The sequence below is a fragment of the Manihot esculenta genome, chromosome 3 (genome assembly GCF_001659605.2).
Source record: "Manihot esculenta cultivar AM560-2 chromosome 3, M.esculenta_v8, whole genome shotgun sequence".
NCBI lineage: Eukaryota > Viridiplantae > Streptophyta > Magnoliopsida > Malpighiales > Euphorbiaceae > Manihot > Manihot esculenta.
In genome coordinates this window covers 24094318-24116396 of record NC_035163.2, presented here as the reverse complement: position 1 = coordinate 24116396, position 22079 = coordinate 24094318, and the positions used below count along the sequence as shown (strand labels likewise).

The 22079-nt window shown below is 35.5% G+C and overlaps 3 protein-coding genes across 3 annotated transcripts; 1 reads left to right on the top strand and 2 right to left on the bottom strand.

Moving 5' to 3' along the window:
- Window positions 1–3489: 3489 nt before the first annotated feature.
- LOC122723186 lies at window positions 3490–3844 on the bottom strand. Its single transcript, XM_043954597.1, has one exon. It carries the CDS (start codon window positions 3758–3760, stop codon window positions 3554–3556), a length of 207 nt encoding a protein of 68 aa, XP_043810532.1. The 5' UTR covers window positions 3761–3844; the 3' UTR covers window positions 3490–3553.
- Window positions 3845–6808: 2964 nt separating this feature from the next.
- On the top strand, window positions 6809–11274 carry LOC110611954 (PAP-specific phosphatase HAL2-like). The gene is made up of 4 exons (XM_021752540.2): window positions 6809–7325; window positions 8808–9495; window positions 10143–10503; window positions 10917–11274. Exons 1-3 carry the CDS (start codon window positions 7169–7171, stop codon window positions 10444–10446), a joined length of 1149 nt encoding a protein of 382 aa, XP_021608232.1. The 5' UTR covers window positions 6809–7168; the 3' UTR covers window positions 10447–10503; window positions 10917–11274.
- A 320-nt stretch (window positions 11275–11594) lies between these two features.
- Window positions 11595–21529, bottom strand: LOC110611599 (probable disease resistance protein At4g27220). The gene is made up of 4 exons (XM_043955091.1): window positions 20793–21529; window positions 16540–18601; window positions 16389–16442; window positions 11595–14747 (listed from the first exon to the last, which is right to left on the bottom strand). Exons 2-4 carry the CDS (start codon window positions 18597–18599, stop codon window positions 11852–11854), a joined length of 5010 nt encoding a protein of 1669 aa, XP_043811026.1. The 5' UTR covers window positions 18600–18601; window positions 20793–21529; the 3' UTR covers window positions 11595–11851.
- Window positions 21530–22079: the final 550 nt, after the last annotated feature.

Below are 22079 nucleotides of genomic sequence, written 5' to 3'. Positions count from 1 at the left end.
GAACTTTTGGATATTCCTTTCCAATATGCCCATCCTGTGCTCTCCACGACACAAATTGCAGAACTTGATAGACCATTTTCTCTAGAGGAGGTTAAGCTTGCATTGGACCAGATGGCGAGTGGTAAAGCGGCTGGTGACGATGGTTTTAATGTTGAATTTTATAAGAAGGCTTGGCCAATAGTTGGGACTCAGGTGATTGATTTTGTTCTTTTTTGTTTACAAGGCAATGAGCTCCCAAGCATGATTAATGAGACGGTTTTGGTATTGATACCGAAGGTGGCTACCCCTGAATTTATTACTCAATTTCGGCCAATTAGCCTCTGTAATGTGCTTTATAAGCTTATTACGAAGGTCTTGGTGAACAGGTTACAATAAGTCCTTACTTCTTTAATTGGACCAGAGCAGAATAGTTTTGTTCCGGGTCGGCAAATCACGGATAATGTAGTCATTTACCAAGAGGCTCTTCACACTATAGGGAAAATGAACGGTGGCAATGGATTTATGGCTTTGAAAATTGATTTAGAAAAAGCCTATGATAGGCTGGAATGGAGCTTGGAGAAAGCTAATTTTTCCAGTTTATGGAGAACGAATGTGAGACATTGTGTTCATTCTGCTTCTATGTCAGTTCTTTGGAACAATGAGAAGTTGGAGTCTTTTTTGCCCACTCGTGGGATTCGGCAAGACAACCCTTTATCATCCTATCTTTTTGTGCTTTGTGTGGAGCAACTTTCCAATATTATTAAACATTCGGTGGAACAAGGGGCGTGACATCCATTTCCTATTTCCAACAATGATTCGTTGGTTTCACATCTCATGTTCGCCGACGATATGGTATTGTTTGCTGAAGCTACGAAAGAACAGCTGGATGTTATTATTAATTGTTTAACTATCTTTTGTAATGCTTCTGGATAAAAGGTGAATTTTTTAAAGTCAAGCCTTTTTGTTTCTCCGAATGTGAGTACATCTACAGCCTCTCGTTTATCCTCTAAATCAGGAATTCCTTTGGTCTCTGACCTTGGGCGTTATTTGGGTGTACCATCTCTTCATGGTAGAGTATCTCAGGTACAATTTCGTGGATTGGTTGATGATATGCGAAGCCGGCTTGTTGGTTGGAAGGCGAGTGCACTTTCTAGAGCAGGGAGAATAATGCTGGTCCAATCAGTCTTGAACTCCATTCCTATTTATACTATGCAATCTATTAAATTGCCGGTGTCTATTTGTAAGGAAATGGAGCGGCTTTGCCGTAATTTTATTTGGCATGGTAACAGTGGAAATTTTGCTGTTCATCTGATTAATTGGCAAACTTTGCAATATCCAAAGCAAAATGGTGGGTTGGGCATTCAAAATTTTGGATTAATGAATCAAGCTATGTTGGGTAAATTATGTTGGCGGGCATTTATGAACCCATCTGACTTATGGATCTCATGTCTTCTTTGGAAATATAATAATGGTAGAATTTCTTGGAATCTTCGAGTACCTCCTGGTGCCTCCATGAATTGGAAGGCTTTATGCTGGGGCCTCCAATTAGTTTCTAGCGGTGTTTCTATTGACGTTCGTAGTGGTACTGATGTTAAGTTTTGGCAAGATGATTGGCTTTCGGTTGGACCTCTTTTCCTATTGGTTTCTGCTCCTATTGATCCTTTGGAATTAGAGGTGGTTGTGAGATATTATTGGATCCCTGGATATGGATGGGATTGGAATCGGTTGTCTTTATGGCTACCTGATTTCGTTTTAGCATTTTTACTCCCCATTTGCCTACATGATGATGTTAACTCAAGGGATGGAATAATATGGAGACATTCCATTAGTGGACAGTATTCAGTTAAAACGGGGTACTCTCTTCTGGTGGAGAAATGTGGTTTACTAGTTGCCTTACCATTATGGAAGCTTATTTGGAAAGCAACTGGCACGCAGAGGATGCGGGTTTTTCTGTGGGAAGTTGCCCATGAGAAAATTATGGTCAATGTTCAGCGGTTTCGGAGAGGATGGATTAATTCAGACTTGTGTATGAGCTGTGGTACTCAGTCTGAGTCGGTGCTACATGTTTTAAGAGATTGCAACTTTATTAAGAGTTGCTGGCTTAATTTATTACCTGCTAGTGAAGTCCAAACCTTTTTTGGCTTCATTGATATCCGCGAATGGTTGTCTTGGTGTCTTAAAAGCTCTTTTTGTATTGGTGAGCTTCCCTGGCCTGTGGTTTTTATGGTTACAGTTTGGTGGGCATGGAAATTTTGCAATGAACGGTCCTTCAATCTTGGGGTCCAAAGATCAGTTCCTCGCCCACTAATCTTGGGCAAGGCTAAGGAAATATATCAAGCCTGGAATGGTTATTTTCCTTCTTCTATTCAACATCAATGTCGAGTGATTAGAGTGGCCTGGACCCCAGCAGCTATGGGGTGGATTACAATCAACACAGATGGTAGTGTGCGTCAAAATTCAGGAGCTGCAACCTGTACGGGTTCTTTTCGAGACAGTTATGGTAAATGGCTACTTGATTTTCGTTGTGTGTTGGGAGTTTGTGGTGTGGTTGAGGCAGAATTATGGGCCATATATCATGCTTTGAATGTGGCTTAGAGTAGGGGATGACGGAAAATTGTTATCCAAACTGATTCTCAAGTTGCTGTTCAGCTTCTTCAAGGTCAAGGCAGTGGTGTTTATATACTGCAGTTTTTAGTTATTAATTGCAGAGCTCTTATCCGGTGGGAATGGGAGGTTAAGGTCGTGAAAATATATTGGGAAGCTAATATGGTTGCGGATTATCTTGCGAATAGTGCGCATGGTGGAGTTTTTGGTATGAGTCTTATTGATTTGCTTTCATTTAGTATTAAGCTCCTCTTGAATGCTGACTGTATGAATGTTTTTCATGATCGTATAATAAATTAAAGGGCTATATCCTTCCTTTTAAAAAAAAATAAAATAATTATTATAAAATAAAAATAATAAAAGAAATATTTTCATTCATTTCATGCTAATCAATATCTGAAAAACTAATACTCATACGGGCACATCTTTATTTTAGTCTCTTCCTAATATAAATATATATTTTGAGATTTGATGATTAAGATGTATACAATACGTATGGAAATATTTAATGGTCAACCTCATTGTCACGTAAGGTTGCCCACCACCATTTGCTTAATGCCTAAGTTGTGTGCATAATTTTCCCAAACGACCTTTTCATTTTGATTCCGTTGTGGACGTACCAAACCATTATAGCCAGGCCACCAATTCACGCATATTTATTAACATAATACTATTCTAACGCATGCCTAACTAAAATCTTTGCACGCTTTTTGTTCTGCAAAATTTCCAAAATGCATAATTAGTTATATTATTCTAATATCAAAAATATTTATTTAGATCCAATTTATCACGAATCTAGAGAGATTTTATTATAAAATATTTATTTAGATTCGTAATAAAATCGTTTGATTTTAACTAAAATTAAGAAGAAAATTAAAAAAAACTAAGAATTTACAAAATGATGGATGTGAACTATATATTAATTATATTCTGATAATATATATGGATAGCTAGCATTTGAAGAGAGTTTCTATTTGTAAGATTTAAGAACAGCTCCACAAAATGTACAAATGATAGCTTTCCAAGATTTCCAGTAAAATGGAACATAACAGAACCTTGTGTAAGTTCTCATGTCAGCCACGCTAGCTCCCCTGCTGCACCGCGAACATGATCCGGCCACCGGCTTCCTTCCCCTCATCTTCCTTCTTTGGTCCACCATGAAACACATACAAACCATTAGGTGATCCAGATCTTCAAATTCTAAATGCTATGTGAATTGTGAAGCCTTCCGCTGCAAAATAAATACATAGACTGGACCTGCTAGCGGAGATTATACTAACCGTTAGATCTTTGACACGTTGAAGGTTATAAATAAGTAGTTGGATGTATAATTTTCTCTCAAATATATACTTGCACATGCATCATATTATTTTGAATTTAACACATTGAATATTTAAATTCAAATTAAAATTCATTCGACAGCTATAAATTTATAAAAAATAAATTAATAAGTTACCAACCTGCCGCATGAATCATGATCACGAATAGGGCTGTGGAATCGGTCGGTTCGGTTCTGAATCGAATTGAACTGATAAAATTGAAAATCGAAATGTTAAAATTTTAAAAATCGAAAAAATCGATTATAAATATATAATCGAATCGAATCGAATTGATAAAAATCGGTTTGGTTCGATTCGGTTCGGTTCAAACCGAAATCTTCTGGGTTGGGTTTGGGGCCAAAAGGGAGGGAGGGATTGTGGTGCTGGGTTGGGTACGAGGAGGGCTTGGGCTCGGGCTTGGGCTTGGGCCTAGCCACTAAATCGATTTTTCGATTTGATCGGTTATTTAACATGTTTAAACCGAACCGAACCGAAAATTAAATAATTTTAAATATAATAACTGAATCAAACCGATTATTTCGAAAAACCGAACCAAAAAACCGAAATCAACCAGTTCAGTTCGATTTTTCGGTTTAGACCGAAATATGCACTCCCTGAGCACGAATTGTCGCAACAGTAAAAGATTAAATGGACCGTGACGTGGGTTGTTGGACAAGAGTTAAAATCCTGACACAGAATCATGTAAAATATTTAGAAATCAATTTATAAAATATAATGACTTATTTTTTTTTTTTGAAATAGAAAATATAATGACTTATTTTAAATAATTATAATAACTAGAGATTAATTTTATAAAATTGTAGAAATTATTATAAATTATTATAATATTTAAAGATTAATTTATAAAAATATAGGGCCTTGTAAAAATTATTTATAAAATAAAAAAACATATTATTAAATAATTATAATATTTAAAATTAATTCATAGAAGTATATGGGACTTATTTATAAATAATTAAAAATATTCAAGATAAATCTGTAGAATATAAGTCTTATTCGTAAATAATTATAATATATGGAAATTAATATATAAAATTATAAAAATTATTTATAAATAACTGTAATATTTAAGGACAATTAATAAAAATATAAAAAATTATTTATAAATAAATATATTATTTGGAATCATCTAGTAAAATTATAAGTATTTATTTATAAATAAAAAATATTTAAGGTTAAGTATATAATATTAGAATAAGTTAAAAAAATTAAATTTAAATTAAAAGATTATATTATAAATTTAATTAAACATGAAAGATTTTATTATTATATATGAAAATATATACTAAAGGATATTTGATTTGAATAACAGAGACTAAATTATTTATTTTTTTACATATAAAAAAAATATAGGTTTTTTGAATGTAAAAAATTTTATAATAAAATTTTAAAAATATAAAAAATAAATTTTACATTTCATTAAAATATAAAAATTAAATTATAATTTATCCTAAAATAACTATACTTTTATCTCTTAAAAAAATGCCTGTGACATTGTCAATGACTATTTATTTAATATTATTATTTGAGTTATCATATGATATTATTTTGCAATTTTTTTTTGTAGGAAAAGAAGAATTACAATTTTACAAAATTTTTAATCTATATTTTATTTTAAATTTCTTCATTTTAGATTAAAACAAGATATTAATTCATAGATAAATTAATATTTAATCATTTGTCTAATTGCATAATTACAATTTTATTTCTTAATTTTGTAATTATTTATTCACCCATATATTAAAAGGTTTTAAAATTTTTAAAAAAATTATATTATTAATAATTTAATTAGTTTTAATTGTTAAATGTTCTACTATTTAATCTCCATAAAATAAAAATTTATTAATTGATCCTTTAATTTTATAAAAATATTATTAATTAATTCTTTTTTATTCAAGATATTTTAGAATTATATACAATAAAAATTTACTATTATTAAGTGTGTGATAATATATAAAAATAAATAAATTTTTATAAAATTACGTAAAATTTTATTTTTTAAAATTCAGAATAATAAAATTATTTTATTTTAAATAAGAAAATTATTAAAAAGAAATTAAATTAAATTAAATTCTTATATAAAAAGTGAAATCATCATCCAAAAGTTTATCAGACCCAATAAAAAAATCGAATTAATTGAATATTTTAAAGGCCAAAAAATGTAATTAAATAAATCATCCTCTGATTCATATTTTCATAAATAAAAAAATCTTTAATTGATGGTAGACGAGATTTATAAATGGTTCTAGCTGTAAAGAAAATATCATTTAATTATTATTTAAGAAAGTGTAATCTTTTCTGAAAGGAAAGATCCCATCAAAAATATATTTTATTTATTTATTTTATTTAATTTTGAACTGAAGTAGACATCCACTGTTTTGGCTCCACCTGGCGATGGATTTGCTCTCTCCATACCAATATAGAGTTGTTTTGCTCTCTCCAGACCAACATAGAGTATATTTGTATTGCTTTTCTTCTTCCTTGAGGATCTAAAGGTGGAGCTTTCCTTAAAAAGCTTTGTGCAAGTTTCAAAAAACATATCTTTTCCTCGGGGAAGATTCTTTGCATGTCTCTTCAAATTTCATAAAAAATTAAATAATAGCGGGCATTCGCTTTAATAAATTAAAAATTAAAATTTTAATATTTATAAAAATTAAATAATTTTTAATATATATTAAAATTAAATTTATTAATTATAAAAAAATAATGATATAATAATATAAAATATTTAATTTTCATAAATAATATTAAGAATATAACTAATATAAAATTTATCATTTTAATTATTTCTTTTAATTTATGTGAAAATAATATTTTTGCCGACCTAGAGAGGGATAAAGCAAACTTATTATTCAGCCAACGAAAAAAGAAAAATAAATTTTAAAAAAGAAAAATCTGAATGCATTCATTTTTTAACACAAAATCTTCAAAGGCCAAAGCCGAGCGCCCAAAAAAGTGGACTCAACCTTCAAAGATTGACTGTGAGATTATTTTCTGATCCTCTTTAGACAAACAAACGAAACAATTCCTCCACCGCGCATGATGTCACTGAACAAGATCTCGTTTTGCATCAGAAATGCAAACATGGGCCTGTCAAACCTGAAAAATCCCAGTCGTATAGCCACGTCGGAGCCTTGGTTTCTGGTATGAAATTATTGTTTTTGGTATAAACCCTGAGGTGGGTATTTGTTGTACGCCTGGTTTCTGCATCTGGGTATATTAAAAGTTCCTAACGAGATCAAATCATGGAAAATGGGAACAAGTACGCTAAGGAATTGGATGTGGCAGTTAGAGTTGTTCATATGGCTTGTTCTCTTTGTCAAAGAGTGCAAGAGGGGCTGGTTACTGCGAGTCGTAACCAGGTTAAGTCTAAGGAGGATGATTCTCTGGTTACCGTTGCAGGTACTTCATTTTTGGATTGTGCTTTTATCTTTTAATGGTGATTCGGGGAGTTTTGAGCTTTGATTTGGATGTTCATTTACGCGTGTGTTTTGGTTTTTGGGTTCATGGGATGGGGTTAATCAGCATTTCGAATGTGTCGTCTGATTATTGTTAATTCAGGGGTTCTGGATTATTGGTTGCTGAGGAAGTGTGGTATTAGGATGAAACTGCAGAAGGAAATTGAATTTATTCAAATTAAGTGCTTAGTAATATTTACTTTGTTGTGCTTTATGGCTAATGCAGCTATCTGGCATTTCATTGTCGTGCTTTGTCTTTCTGGAGATAAAAATAAAACTCATACATTATACCTTTTAAACTTTACTGTTGCTAATGCTTAAAATTTACTCCATTATGGAGAGGGTGGCTCTGGTGTAATGGTAAAGTTATTTCACGTGTGACTTGAGTTTATTGGTTTGAGCTGCGGAATAGCTTCTTTGCAAAACAGGGGAAATGCTAGGTATATCAATCCTTCCTAGAGCCCATAAATGTGGGATTTCTTCATTCCCTGGGTCTCCCGTTTCTTTTTAACTCATAAAAAATTGCGCTTTCTTTTTTTCCCCTCCTTATGTATGATTAATTTAGCATTCTGAGCGGCATTGTTGATAATACAATCATGGTGCTTGCTTGTTATGTGCTCTATGCTACTTGTGCTTAACACTATCAATGTGCAATGATTACCATGATAGAATTTATAAGATGCCAGTGAATGTGTTGCTATGGTCCAAGCTGTTGTGCCTCTTTAGACAAACATGTGTACAAGGGTTTCGTTTCCCCTCACTGGCCATACATGTCGGTGTTTTGAGAATAAGGTATTATTATGAATTTAGGGAACATTCGAAAGTTTTGTTCTTTGTTTTTGCTATTTGGAGCTTAGTTAATAAACATTTGAGTAAAATGGCAGTGGATTTTGATTGTTGAAGTAATCAAGTGTAAGTTATACAAAATAAACACAAAGGAAACAAGTTTTATCTATAATTTTACTTTTCATCACTAGCGTTGTACAAAACTGGGCAGTTGTGAATAATGAAAAAATTGAATGTGTAAGAACAGATTTTTTTTTTTAATAAGTTGAAGAATTGTTGGACGCTTCCATGCTGGATGGTACAATATTAATGGTTGGAGTAACATGCTTCAGTTCTAGGTGAATAGTCAATGCATCACCTTGTCTTTGGAATTTAGATTTCTTGGAAGTATTGTTTGATTCTGGTTTTGATATGGGTGGATAGCGAAAGCCCTTTGTATGAATAACTGACACATTGTTATTAAGGTTCCACACCCATCACATATGATAAGGATGCTACTGTATGTTGTATATCTGGAACGTCAAGGAATCACGATGGTAACCTCGGCCACCTGAGGATAATCTGTATATCAATATATTGGCAGGTTGTGTCTATATTTTTTGCAATCCTTTACTAATTTCTTGTTCTATTTGTTTAACAGATTGGAGTGTTCAAGCAACTGTTAGCTGGGTACTTTCAGAATCTTTTAGAGATCAAAGTGTATCCATCGTTGCTGAAGAAGATGTTAAAACTCTCTCAAAAGCAGACTCAGCAGGCTTACTGGCAATGGTCACAAACACTGTGAATCAAATCTTAGCTGAAGCATCAAAATATGGTCTTGAGTGTCCCAAGGAGGCCCTTGGAGGTGCACAAATTCTGGATGCTATTGGTCGATGCAACTCAAAGGGGGGTCCTGTTGGAAGGCATTGGGTACTTGATCCTGTTGATGGAACCTTAGGATTTGTGCGTGGAGATCAGTATGCTATAGCTCTCGCATTGATTGAAGAAGGAGAAGTGGTGATTGGAGTTCTTGGATGTCCAAATTACCCTATGAAGAAAGAATTGCTGAATCATCGTCATCAGTATCATCAGAGCATACCAAAATTATCTTCACCTACCTTTGATGCACGGGAGAAAGGATGTGTGATGTATGCACAGCGGGGCAGCGGCAAAGCATGGATGCAGCCATTAATCCCAGTAAATAAGAAATTTGAATGGTCAAATTCTGCACAACTCATACGGGTTTCTTCCATTGATGATCCTGAGCTGGCAACCTTCTGTGAACCTGTGGAGAAAGCTAATTCAAATCATTCCTTCACAGCTGGTGTTGCTCACAGCATGGGGGTTATGTACGTTATGATTTTTCGTTTCCCATCCTTGCATATTTCAACCTAATCTTTTATGTGGATGCTTGAAATGCCTGCTTTAAAAAGACAATTTTGATGAGGAAACTCATATTTTTGAGGGTTAAAGAGGTAGTGAACTCCCATTTCCTTTGTGAAACTCTTCTGTGGATAAAAAGAGGAGGGTTTACCATCTTACTTCATTGTGGTGGTTCTGATTGAAGAATTAAGGAAACATGTGGTAATGGTTAGGCGAAATTTTACAAGAATTTTTTCTGCTTAGTTCTAATTTATATATTTGTGGTACGATAATTGCATAATTGATTCAGGGTTGTAACTTTAGTCGTGGACTCATTCATAATCCTGGGAACATGACCTTGGGTTTATATATGCATGATCTAGGGTATGCAAGAGGAATAAGAGAATCCAAAAGCATTGGCAAGTTACTATGCTGAGAGCCAGTACTGCCAACTAACTGCTTTATGTGCTTGTTCATTTTCTCATTTGCAGTCATTTGTTCACTAGTTTAGTTGCTTTCCTTTTTGGTTACATTGGCAAGACTTGAACTTGAGGGCAAGCCCCCTCACTGGATGCCAGCTAGGATCATGTTTGGTTTTGGTCCTCATATATCTCTTTCCGCTCTTTAATGGCAGAAAACAACCCCTACGTGTTCATAGCATGGTCAAGTATGCAGCCATTGCTCGAGGAGATGCTGAGATTTTTATGAAATTTGCGTCGTGTGGGTACAAAGAGAAGATATGGGATCATGCTGCTGGTGTTGTAATTGTGGAAGAAGCTGGTGGTGTGGTAACTGATGCTGGAGGAAGGTGCCTAAACTTTTCAAAGGGGGTATATTTGGAGGGTCTTGATCGAGGTATAGTAGCTTGCTCTGGGGCCTCACTGCATGATAAACTCATTGGAGCTGTTTATGCTAGCTGGGACTCTTCTCATCTATGACGGCTTCTGAATCTCAATGATGGACTTATACAACACCATTTCCATACTATTGGCAGGGTAAGTTTCATCTCTGTAATTGGTATTTTGCATTAGTGAAAATGTGTTTTTCTCCCTTATTGATCAAGCATGTTGAGATAAAATATCCTGAGATTAGACTAAAAAGCATAATTATATTGATAATGAGAAATCATTCAGCCTAAAAGCTCAAACTCATAGGTGAAGATTGAAGGATAGTTATATCTCTAACAATGGTTCTTGGATTGTCACGAGATTCAAAATTTTGTTTCCTATTTGACGTGTTAAGTTGCTGGTGCAAATTCATTCGACCCCCATTCTCATTTGGTGTTTGTATTGGACACATCATTCTATGCACATGCACTTGAGTAAAAAATCTTTACTGAATCGGAATTTTATTAAGCTTGTCTCTCTTAGATCTCATATTTGTTTTGAACTTACTAAACTATGTTCAGGTCAAGCAAATTGCTGAAAAAGATTGCCTCATAATACAAAGAGACTGATTTTTACTCTGCGGTGTCAAAGAGTAGATTCATGGGGTCGAGGATACAAGCCTTTTTCAAGGTGTTGTACAATAAAGAACTACTTTGCACCTTTTTCATGTTATTCAAATATAGTAATAACTGATAATCCACCCATGACCTGGATTATTGCTGTTATACTGAACAGTTTTGATGGAGAGTTTCGGCTTTAGAGTACATCTTATGCTGAATTTGTCACTTAAAAACGCTCGGCCATTTTCCATTTATTATTTGCAATGTCTATAAATAGTTATTCTAGTTCAAAAATTATTACACAGTTGAAGTGCGTTGCTATTTTCTTTTCTTTTCTTTTTCCTCTGGTATTTTTGGAAGAGGGGGCTTTCTATTTACTTGGCAATCTACCAAGTCTATGGATCCAAAACTATCATCTTGAAGAATAAGACAACATGCATTATCTGATCCTGAGAAGTATGTTTATTGAGAAGCTGCATTAATAGGCATCTGGATGATGTGCAAATATAAATCAATCAAAAGAGAAAATTCCACAAAATGGTGGAGGGAAGCTCAAAGTTAAATAAAATATATATGAAAGACTCAACATCATGCCAGCAACCAAATCAGTTGGAATAGAAATATGTCCTGCTAGAAGAATCCTATAAAGAAGATTATTTCATAACAAAGCATGGGTTATATAAAGTATATTAAAAGTAGAAATTCATATACAGTAATAGTGGAAGTACACGGCAAGAAAATTCACTTTGGTTCAAAGTGGGAATACTTCCTGCATTGAAGAAATGAAGCCCAGACAACGTGAAGTGGTGGAATGGTTGTTGAGTGAATAGAACATCGATCAGTGAAGATGAAGTGGCTTCCCTCTACTTGCTGCACATTCCATCACCAGTTGTTCTTCAGAATTGCTTGAACTGACAAAGGGGCAAGAGGACACTCTTGGCATCATGATGGTCCAATTCAACACAATCCCACCATTCTTGGGGAAATATTTTGATGTTCTGGAGAGAAGGAAGAGGAGACGGTTGGTCATTGTCCAGCGCCATAAGAGAGAACGGCATCCTCTTTAACTTCAGGCAACTGTTTACATAAATTGTACGCAGAGAATTGCAAATCATTTTTCCACTATAAATGCTCTTTAGCTCTGGTAAATTACTCAAACTAAAAGACTGCAATTTTGGGAAAGGGCATTGAAGAATGCCCTTTCTTTTATGGCTTCCTAGTTGCTCTTCCATTGCTATCAGCTCCCCCATATTTTTACAATAATGAACAGAGATGTCTTCCAGGTTTTGAAGGTTTGAAGACAAGCCAGGAGGGAACAGCTTCTTTATACTTGGACATCCCCACACTACAAATTTCTTCAGAAGGGAAAAGCTACCTAGTGGTGGTGACAGTGGTATAAATTTTGCTGGTGGCGATGCCATATCTGCTTCTCTACCAAAGAGGAAATGCAAGTCCTTTAAATCGCTAACATACAAATCCTCAAGGCTTTGAAATATAGATGAAGAGGAGGCTGACGAGAACAAACATTCTATCCCATGACAAGACGCTATTGTGAAAGATCTTAGTTCAGTTGCATTTTTCAAGCATAAGCTGCTTCTTTTGATGTTGCAACGATAAAAATCCAGACACTGGACATCTTTTGGGAGAAGTACAGCATCTTCACCTTCACTGATACTGCAATTATCAAAATATACAACTTTCGAACCTCGTGATAACAAGTTGTCTGGGGGCTTATGTTGAGCTACTAGCAGATAGTATTGGATTAGATTGGGCGTACGTGTTGAAGTTGTGTATGCATTCAGCTCACCAACGTTATAGACACGACATTGCAATCTTTCCAACTTCCTCAAGGATGCTATTTCCTCTGCTTTAACTTGGTCAAGTATGAGGACTTGCAGAGAGGAAAGATTCAGTAATATTCCAGTTGGTAACTCCTCTATTTCTGTGTCACTGAGATCCAGATACTCGAGATTCAAAAGCAATTCCATGCCTTGAGGCACATGTTTAACTTTTGTATAATGCATATCCGCTGTAAGTTGTGCCAATGATGGCATGTGCCTTAGCCTGTTGCACCCTCTGAGCAACAAGGCACTTAGATTCATCAAAAGAGAGATGGAAACTGGCAATTGTTCAATGTGGGTATAAGAAAGATCCAGAACCTTGAGCCCATGCAATTGATTGAAAAAAGAATCTGCAATTGATCTCAAATTATTGCCACGCAATAATAAGGTTGAAAGCTGGGGACACCTTGGTGAATAGCCAGAAGGAATTTCCCTTATGTGGTTATACATTAATGAAATTCTCACAAGATCCTCTGCCCAATTCCTCCAATCTGGCACTTCAAAAAGCTGTTTACCTGCTTTAACCATTACTCGTGGATCCACTTTCATTATATGGATGGCCATATCTCTAACCAAGTCATGCATCTTCACACATCTGTCTCCCCGTTCCACAACACCCTCCAACAAGCATACCTTTTCAAGTCTATTTAATATGGTATGACCCATATCAAATTCTGCTTCCCTGCTTCCTCCTCCTATTACTCCCTCGACAATCAAATACTCTATCAACTCAGCTCTTCTGACCTTATGATCTTCCGGATATAATGCACAGTACAAGAAACCCTGTTGCAAAGCTGAATCAATCAACCGATTGTAACTAAATTTCAATATTCTGAACACCTCAGATTCCATGTCAACTTGCCAAACTATTGATTCTTCCAGTTCCCTCAATGCATTTCGCCATTCATAAACATCATTCACTCCCTTCATGCTTCCTGCTACTGTTATAATTCCGAGTGGCAAACCAGCACATTCCCTCACAATAGATTTTGCAATTGGTTTAACTTCTACTGAAACTGCTTCACCTATTTTCTCCTTGAGCAAGTCCCAGGATTCTTTTTCGGAAAGAGGCTCCACTTTGAAATTTTTTTGGCAACCCATCCTCCAACAAACATCTAATGAACGAGTTGTAAGAATCAACTTGCATCTATTCACACCGACAGGTATCCCTACTTTCTCCAGAGGAAAATGGATCCACAAATCATCAAGAATAAGAACAAATTCTGCTCTCTTACTCAAAGCTTTCGACAGTTTTGCAGCTCTTTTCTTTTCATCGTCTTCATTGGAAAGATCAAAACCAATAGTTTTGGCAATACGGCTCTGCAATTTATAAATGTTCAAGTCTTGTGATACAGAAACCCAATAAACATTTGCATTTCCCCTTCTTAGTAGAAGATGGTTATGAATATTCATTACCAGTGCTGTTTTACCAACGCCTCCCATCCCATAAATGCCAAGGATGGAGACCTCGTCTATCATTAAACATTCCTGAATCTCACTAAGATTCTTTTGAAATGCTTGCCCCGCTAATTTTGGGGCTAGCAATCGATCTCCACAATCCTCTTGCACATCAAATACAAGTGCTCCTTGAAATCTATTCCTCTGATCAATAAGCTCTTTCACTTCTTCAGTCTTTTTCTCTACACGCCTTCCTAACAGTATGCTCCATCCGCCTTGCACTGCTATCTCTTCTATGTCCTGAACTTCTTTTTTCATCAATGCTACATTACTCAGCCAATTTGTAACTTCATTCTTTCGTTTCTTACCAGACCTATTTTCTGCACTTTCTAGTTCTATAATTATGTCAGCTTCAATGCTTTCCAGTTGTTTCCACTTTCTTTCAAGAACCTCCTTCTTTTCCTTGAAATTTAGAGTATAATCCACCACTGAAGCAGCTACTTCTATGGCTTTTCCCAGATTCTCCATGCCTAAAATAAAAATAGCACCATATTATAAGTCGAGATCAGAAAGCCCAAAACTGTATTCAGTGGTATACTTTTAGATAGGCTTTGTGAAATAACACATTCATAGACTTGCACCACATTCAACTCAGAGCCTTAGGCAGGCTGTGGATTGAATGTAAATCCCATAATCTTTTACAAATTCTCCCCAAGCTTATGGACTCCCAAGATATGTAACATTCAACTCCTCAGATACAGCAAAGCAAAATGAAATTCACTAAAGTTACATATTCTCTTCAAGAGAAAATGAATATTCATACCTACTAGCTTATAAAGATGCAACCAAACTAACTAGCAGAGAAGGAAAAAAGGGAAAAGAGATCTTAGCCAATCAGAAGTCATGAAAAAAATTTACTCAATTAGAGATTATCAAAATTAATATATGGCAATTCCACTAACCATGTTTGCGTGTGTGTGTGTGTGTGTGTTAGGATCAGCGGTAAAAGTGAAGAAGGTTTAAACCAGAAATGATTCCACCCCCTTCTTCCATTTGTAGTTTGATTTCAGCAAGTCATAGGCTCAGAGCTACTTGGACGAAAAAACATACCGATTGATAACCCCCCTCTTTATTTGGATACACTGACAACTTTTTTTGCTCTGCAAAAAAAAAATCTTAAAATAGATCTCTGAATGGTATCATTTCAACAAAATATTACAGCAGTAAACATCTCAAACCCATATGGAAGAAAAAAGGAAAGAAATAATAATGAAACTCAGTAACTGGGACGACGAAATTATGACACACCTGTGAGGTTATGATAGAAGAAAGTAAGCAGTGTGCCTCCTTACTTCCTAGATCTCCTCAAAATCTATAATTCATTAGACCACATTGAAAGTCAGCGTATACTTCAAACCCCATCGTATCTTTGCGAATGGCGAGCGCGTGACGGTAGGATATTTCATAAGTGATTGCAGGCCCGGCCTAATGCTGGTCACATTTGTGAGAGAAAAGATGGGCCCGAACCACATCTAATACCGAAAATGGAATACTTCTTATTTCCACCATCTATAAATTATCAATTGAAATTCGAAATAATACATTTTAATTTATAACAGAAACTTTCGCAGCATTGCCTGTAATTTAATAATGTTTTGCATACTTGCTTACATATTCAGATTCTCAAATCTCAACAACCATTTTGTTAAGTTATTCTATAAGCGAATCCTTGATATAACTAAATCCATAATGGATTCAAAATACAAATGTACAAATTCCATTTTTATTCGAGTCTCATTTGGGTTCGCATAAAAAAGTACAGGGAAGTATGTTTTTCCTATAAAACCCACTGTAAGAAATAATGAAAAATATGTTATAAAAGCAGTACACATTCGAACACAAGGCAGAGGGTATGGTTGGTTATTGTTCAATGTTCAGCACGAGAAGAGAACAGCATCCTTTGACTTCAAATGCATGCCAATATTTCTGGGCGAGCATAGCAAAAAAATTTTCCACAACATCTGCTCTTCAGTTCTATCAACTCAAAATTAAAGACCATACCTTAGATGAGTGAATTAAATACTAGAGAACACAAGAATCTTCTAGTTCTTCTACGGCTATCAGCTATTCCATTTGTAAAAATGACCAAACACAAAATTCTCTTCCAGGTTTTGAATGTTTTATCAGCAAGCACCTTCTGAAGAAGATAAGAATTTCTTCAAGTCGAGCATCTTCTCCTCTGCAGCTGCTGCAGATACCTTTTGACCTTCTAATTTCAATTCTTCATATTTGGTCAAATCCAGTCCTTGTCTTCTCTGACATGAAGAAGATATTTGCATATAAGCTAACTCTGACCTGGTTCATCAATGAAAGCCGAAGATGATCTTTCAAATATTGAACATATGGGTTTCAACTCAGCAGCAACATCATAAAAACGGCAGTTTAAAGTTTCCAACTTCCTCAATGATGCTACTTCCTCTCCTTTAACTATTAATGATGGGTCAAGTAGTAGGACTTGCAGACTAGAAAGCTTAGGTAATATCCCAGGTGGTAACTCCTTCAGTTTAGTGCGAAGGAGACCCAGATACCTGAGATTGGACAGCAATTCCATGCCTTCAGGCAATTCTTCAAGTCCACTAATATTAAGATCCAACTTCCTCAATGCCCTAAGCTTTGCTACTGACGGCACATGCCTTAGATTGTAACAAAATTTAAGTAATAATGCATTGAGATTAACTAGGTTAGAGACCGATTTGGGCAATTCTGCTATACCTGTGCCAGAAAGATCAAGAATTTTGAGCCCCTGCAGTTGCTCAAAAAAAGAACCAGCAATTGATCTCAATTGCTCATTTCCACACAACAACAAGGTTGAAAGATTGGGACACTTCGGTGAGTAGCCAGAAGGAATTTCCTTTATGTGGTTATTCATTAATGAAATTCTCACAAGATCGGCCATCCAATATCCCCAATCTGGCATTTCTGATAATTGTGCACTGGTTTTAATCTTTACTAATGGTTTCGCTTTCATTATTTGGATGGCCATATCTCTAATCAAATCATGCATCTTCACACATCTTCTCCCCAATTCTCTAACACTTTCCAGCAAGCAAACTTTTTCAAGTCTATTGAGAATGGTATGACCCTCATCATATTCAGCTTGCCTACTTCCTCTTCCTATCACTCCCTCAACAATCAAATACTCTATCAACTCCTTTCTGTCGATCTGGTGACCTTCAGGATATAATGCACAGTACAAGAAACTTTGTTGCAAAGCTGAATCAATTAAGCGATCATAGCTGAATTTCAATATTCGGAACACCTCAGATTCCATGTCACCTTGTGTACCTTTTGATTCTTCTAACTCCCGCAATGCATTCCTCCACTCGCATGCATCATCCACTCCCCTCAAGCTTCCTGCCATAGTTACAATTGCAAGTGGCAAGCCAGCACATTCTCTCGCAATGGCTTTCGCAATCCGGTTAACTTCTGGATGATGTGTTTCCCCTAGCTTCTCCAGGAACAAGGTCCAAGCTTCCTTTTCAGAAAGAGGCTCCACTTTGATAATTTGTTGGCAACCCATCCTCCGGCATACATCTAATGAACGAGTTGTGAAAATCAACCTGCATTGATTCACTCCAACTGGTATACCCAATTTCTCTAGACTAAAATGATTCCACAAATCATCTAGAACAAGGAGAACTTTTTGTTTCAGGACTAGAGCTTTTGACAGTTTTGCAGCCCTTTTCTTCTCATCATCTTCATTGGATAGATCCAAATGTATAGTTTTAGCAATAAGATTCTGCAACTTATAAATATTGAAATCTTGTGATACAGTAATCCAATAAACATGATGAAAAGTATTCTGACTTTCTAGAAGCTGATTATGGATATGTGTCACCAGTGTTGTTTTACCCACTCCTCCCATCCCATATATGCCAATGCTGAAAACCTCATCCTTCGTTAAATATTCCCAAATCTTATCCTTATTTATTTGAAAAACTTGACTAAATACTTTTGCTGCAATAAATAAATTCTCACCTGTCTCATGTACATCAAGCACAAGCTCCCCTTGAAACCTACCTTTCTCAATGAGCTCCATCACTTCTTCTGTTATTTTATCCATGCCCTCTCCCATGAGTCTATTCCATCTACTTTCTTCCACTGCCTGTTCTGTTCTCTTAACTTCATTTTTTATCCTTTCTACGTTCATTAACCAATTTTCAACTTCATTTTTTATTTTCTTTCCAGATAATGACTCCTTTATTTTAAGTTGACAGTTTATGTCAATCTCCATGCTTTCCAGCTCTTGCACTTTTCTTTTGAGAGCTTGCCTTCTCTCCTCAAAGTTCCAAATTCGTTCCACAGTTGGTCCAGCTATTTCCTTGACTTTGCCCAACAACTCCATACCTATAATACAAAAGTATCATGAGCAAACGCAACACTTCAGATTTTAACTCACAATCCTAAAGGTTATAGGAAGTTTCCAAATGTATGGATTCAATTAGATATTCTAATGCCAAAATTAGGTATTGTTTCTTACTGTACTCTCTCTCCCTCTCATGCACACTTGATTTATCTTTCTATTTTATCTACATTTAGTCAAAGATTAATGAATTGCAGAATTTTTACCCAGTTGTTGATAAATATTCTCTAGTTAGTTGTAAGGAGCCTATAAATAGGCCACCAATTTATGAATTGAATAACAATATTATTAAGGGATTCAATTATTCAAGAAAATAAGGAAAAATAATTGTTTATAGAATAATAATATAGTTAATTCTTATAGATCATTCTAGAATAGTATAATTCTTTTCTTTCCTTAGTAAATATGAGACATTTCCAGATATTTATGATAGAGTAATAATATTTTGTCCTGGTATCAGAGCAATAATTGCTCCCACTGCTTGAAGAATTCCGTCTCGAGTCTTCACTAGGAATGTCAGGCAGGCGGATTTTCACGGGTACCCGATCCGCCCAAACCCTATTAGGACGGATTTAAAATTTTATAAAACGGATTTGGGTGGGTTCGGGTTTGAAAAAATTTTACCCGTCTCGGATTCGGGTAGGGTTCGGGATTAGGTGATCGGGTACCCGTTACCCGAACCCAATTAGCTATACTAATAAAACTAACCCTAATCCCTCTCTCCGTCGGCGCCTCTCTCCCCCGCTTCCCTTTCCTCTCTCCCCACTTCACTGACGACTGCCGGCAGCCCAATAAGCACCGGCGACGTCTCCTTGCGACGATAATCTTCTCTCTCCAGTCAGCGATATCTCCTTCTCTCTCCAGTCGGTGACATCTTCCACAGTCCCACTTTCCAGTCTAACGCCTCTCTCTCCCACTTCACTGATGAGTGGCGGCAGCCCAGTCGGCACCGGCGACGTCTCATTTCTCTCCCCAGTCGACGATAAATCTTTTCTCTCTAGTGGCGACATCTCCCACTTCCTCGTTGGAGACAACTCTTCCCTCTCCTCCGTCGGCATCGGCGACATCTCCTTCTCTCTTCCGACTGCTCTTGCCTCTCCCCAATCGGCATCTGCGACATCTCCTTTGACTGGAATTCTCTTCAGGTTTACTATTTGATTACTGTAACACTGGTGATTTTTAAAATTTATGGCTATTAATCTGGTGTATGGACTAAAAATTGCTATTAAAGATTTTTAGAATTTATGAACTATTAATTTGATTATTTAGATACTGTTACAAAATTTAATTGCAGTTATGAATTGACTTTTTAAGGACTCTTGATAGTCGGTGATATTTAATATGATGTATTGGTGATGTGCTGTTATGCGTTGCTTTCTCTTCTTTGTAACAGTTCACTGCTTTGATACTGTATGGATTCTGCTTTTGATTTTTATTATTGATATTTGATTATTGAATTGAATTAAAAAAAAAATCGGGTTCGGTCGGGTATTATGCGGGTATTGTTAAACGGATTTAGAACGGGTACGGGTAATAAAATTAAAATAATAAACGGATTTAGATGGGTTCGAAAATTTTATATATAATCGGATTCGGATTTAGGTACCCTCAATTTCACGGCTACCCTACCCGTTTACATCCCTAGTCTCCACACCTCCCCGAGTCTTCTCTCCTCCGACAAATAAAACCTGTTATCTGACCCGAGTCTTCTCTCCCATACGAAGTCTCTCATCCATAGTTCTTCTCTCCCACGCAAAGTCTCTCATCCATCGAGTGTTAGTGTTAATATTACTGAAAGAAAAATAATATTTACTCTATCATAAATGGAAGTCCCATGAGGAAAAAGAACTATACTATTATAGAATGATCTATAATACTATTCTATTTTTACTTGTTTTCTTAAATAACCGAATCCCTTGATAAATATAGAAGTACATTTGCATCTTTATCTTAGCATGTAAACCTTTTCTTCTATTCTTCTTTGTTAGCATTTAATTTTCCCAATAATCTGTCTCTCTACTTTAAACTCTCTTTCCTACAATCTCTCCTCAAATTCCACCAAGTCTTCATCAAGCAACGACATCAACCAATTCAAAATCAACAAATTCATCATAAACAGAAACCAACAAATTCAATATCGAAATGAAGAATCCACAAACATCAACAACACATTACCATCAACACTTCAGGAACGTGCGAAGGAGGTGAGACGAATATGCTGTCACCACTGGACTTGCCGAAAATTATCTGCACCGGCAACCGGAGGGGGTTCCCCAAAATGAAAATGAAGGACGCCAGGAAGTAGAGAAAGTACGTGGAGGAGTTCAGGCCACGTGGAGTGTTGTCGTTTGTGCGAATCGAAGGGGAGAAATCTATGAACCAAGGTTTTCGATCTATTGCCCCAGAAGTGATTCAGGTGAAACAGAACACCACGGGCAGCTGATAAGGACTGCGCAAGTTTGGTGATGGGTCTCTGGAGCTTAGAAGGCGCTGGAATAGGGGGAAAGGAGAGGGGAGTGTTTCGGCTATCTCTCCTTTCTCACTCTGGCGATTCTGCGGAAGGTTTGGATTCGTTGGAGGTTGAATCAAGGCTTTACGGGAAGGCAGGACTTCAGGGCAGTCGGAAGAGGTAGGCCGGAGGTAACCGGTGAGCGTCCGAGTGAGACAAATGATTATGGGAGGAGGAATTAAGATTTTAATTTAATTACTAAATAATTTAATTTGCTTCAGTTTGGTTTTATTTTTCATAAAATTATTAATTTGATTTGATAATTAATAAAAAAATTCATACAGTCAATCGAAGTGAGGTAAATAAGACTCGGAAGGATGAAAAAGGTAAGGAGAATTAGAGAGAGGAACAGTCAACGCACAAAAACGGTACAGAGACTTTTCCTTTTTTTTTTTCTAGAGACCTGAGTTTTCTTTCAGTTTGGGAGTAGTATCAAGGTTACAGAGTTTTCAGAAATTAAAATTATAATTCTTTAATATTAAAATTTTTAAAAAGTAATATTAAAATAAATTAATAAAAAATTAAAGGTATAGATAATTTGGTATAATTTCTTTTCATATTTATTTTGAGACTATATTATATAAAACATATTGATATCTTCTCCTATTAAAAGTCTATTTATTTCTATAATTCTTTAGAAGATAGTGATTAGTTGGCCATCAACAATAACGGGTTCTAGTTAACTACCGTAAGCTTACGAAGTTCTTACGTTGTGTTTTCATTTCTTATAGATCATTTTCTATGTACAAGAAAAATAAGAATTATTATAATGATTGCGTCGATAATATATGTGTAATTATTATTTTATCTCTAAAATAAAATAAATTGTATGTTCATGAATTATCATGTCCAATTGTTTCTCTGCTGACTCTTTTGAAACTTATAAGTATATGCTACTCGTTAGGTTCGTTGTTTGCTTGTATAATTTCAACTAATATGATTGCTTGTTATTA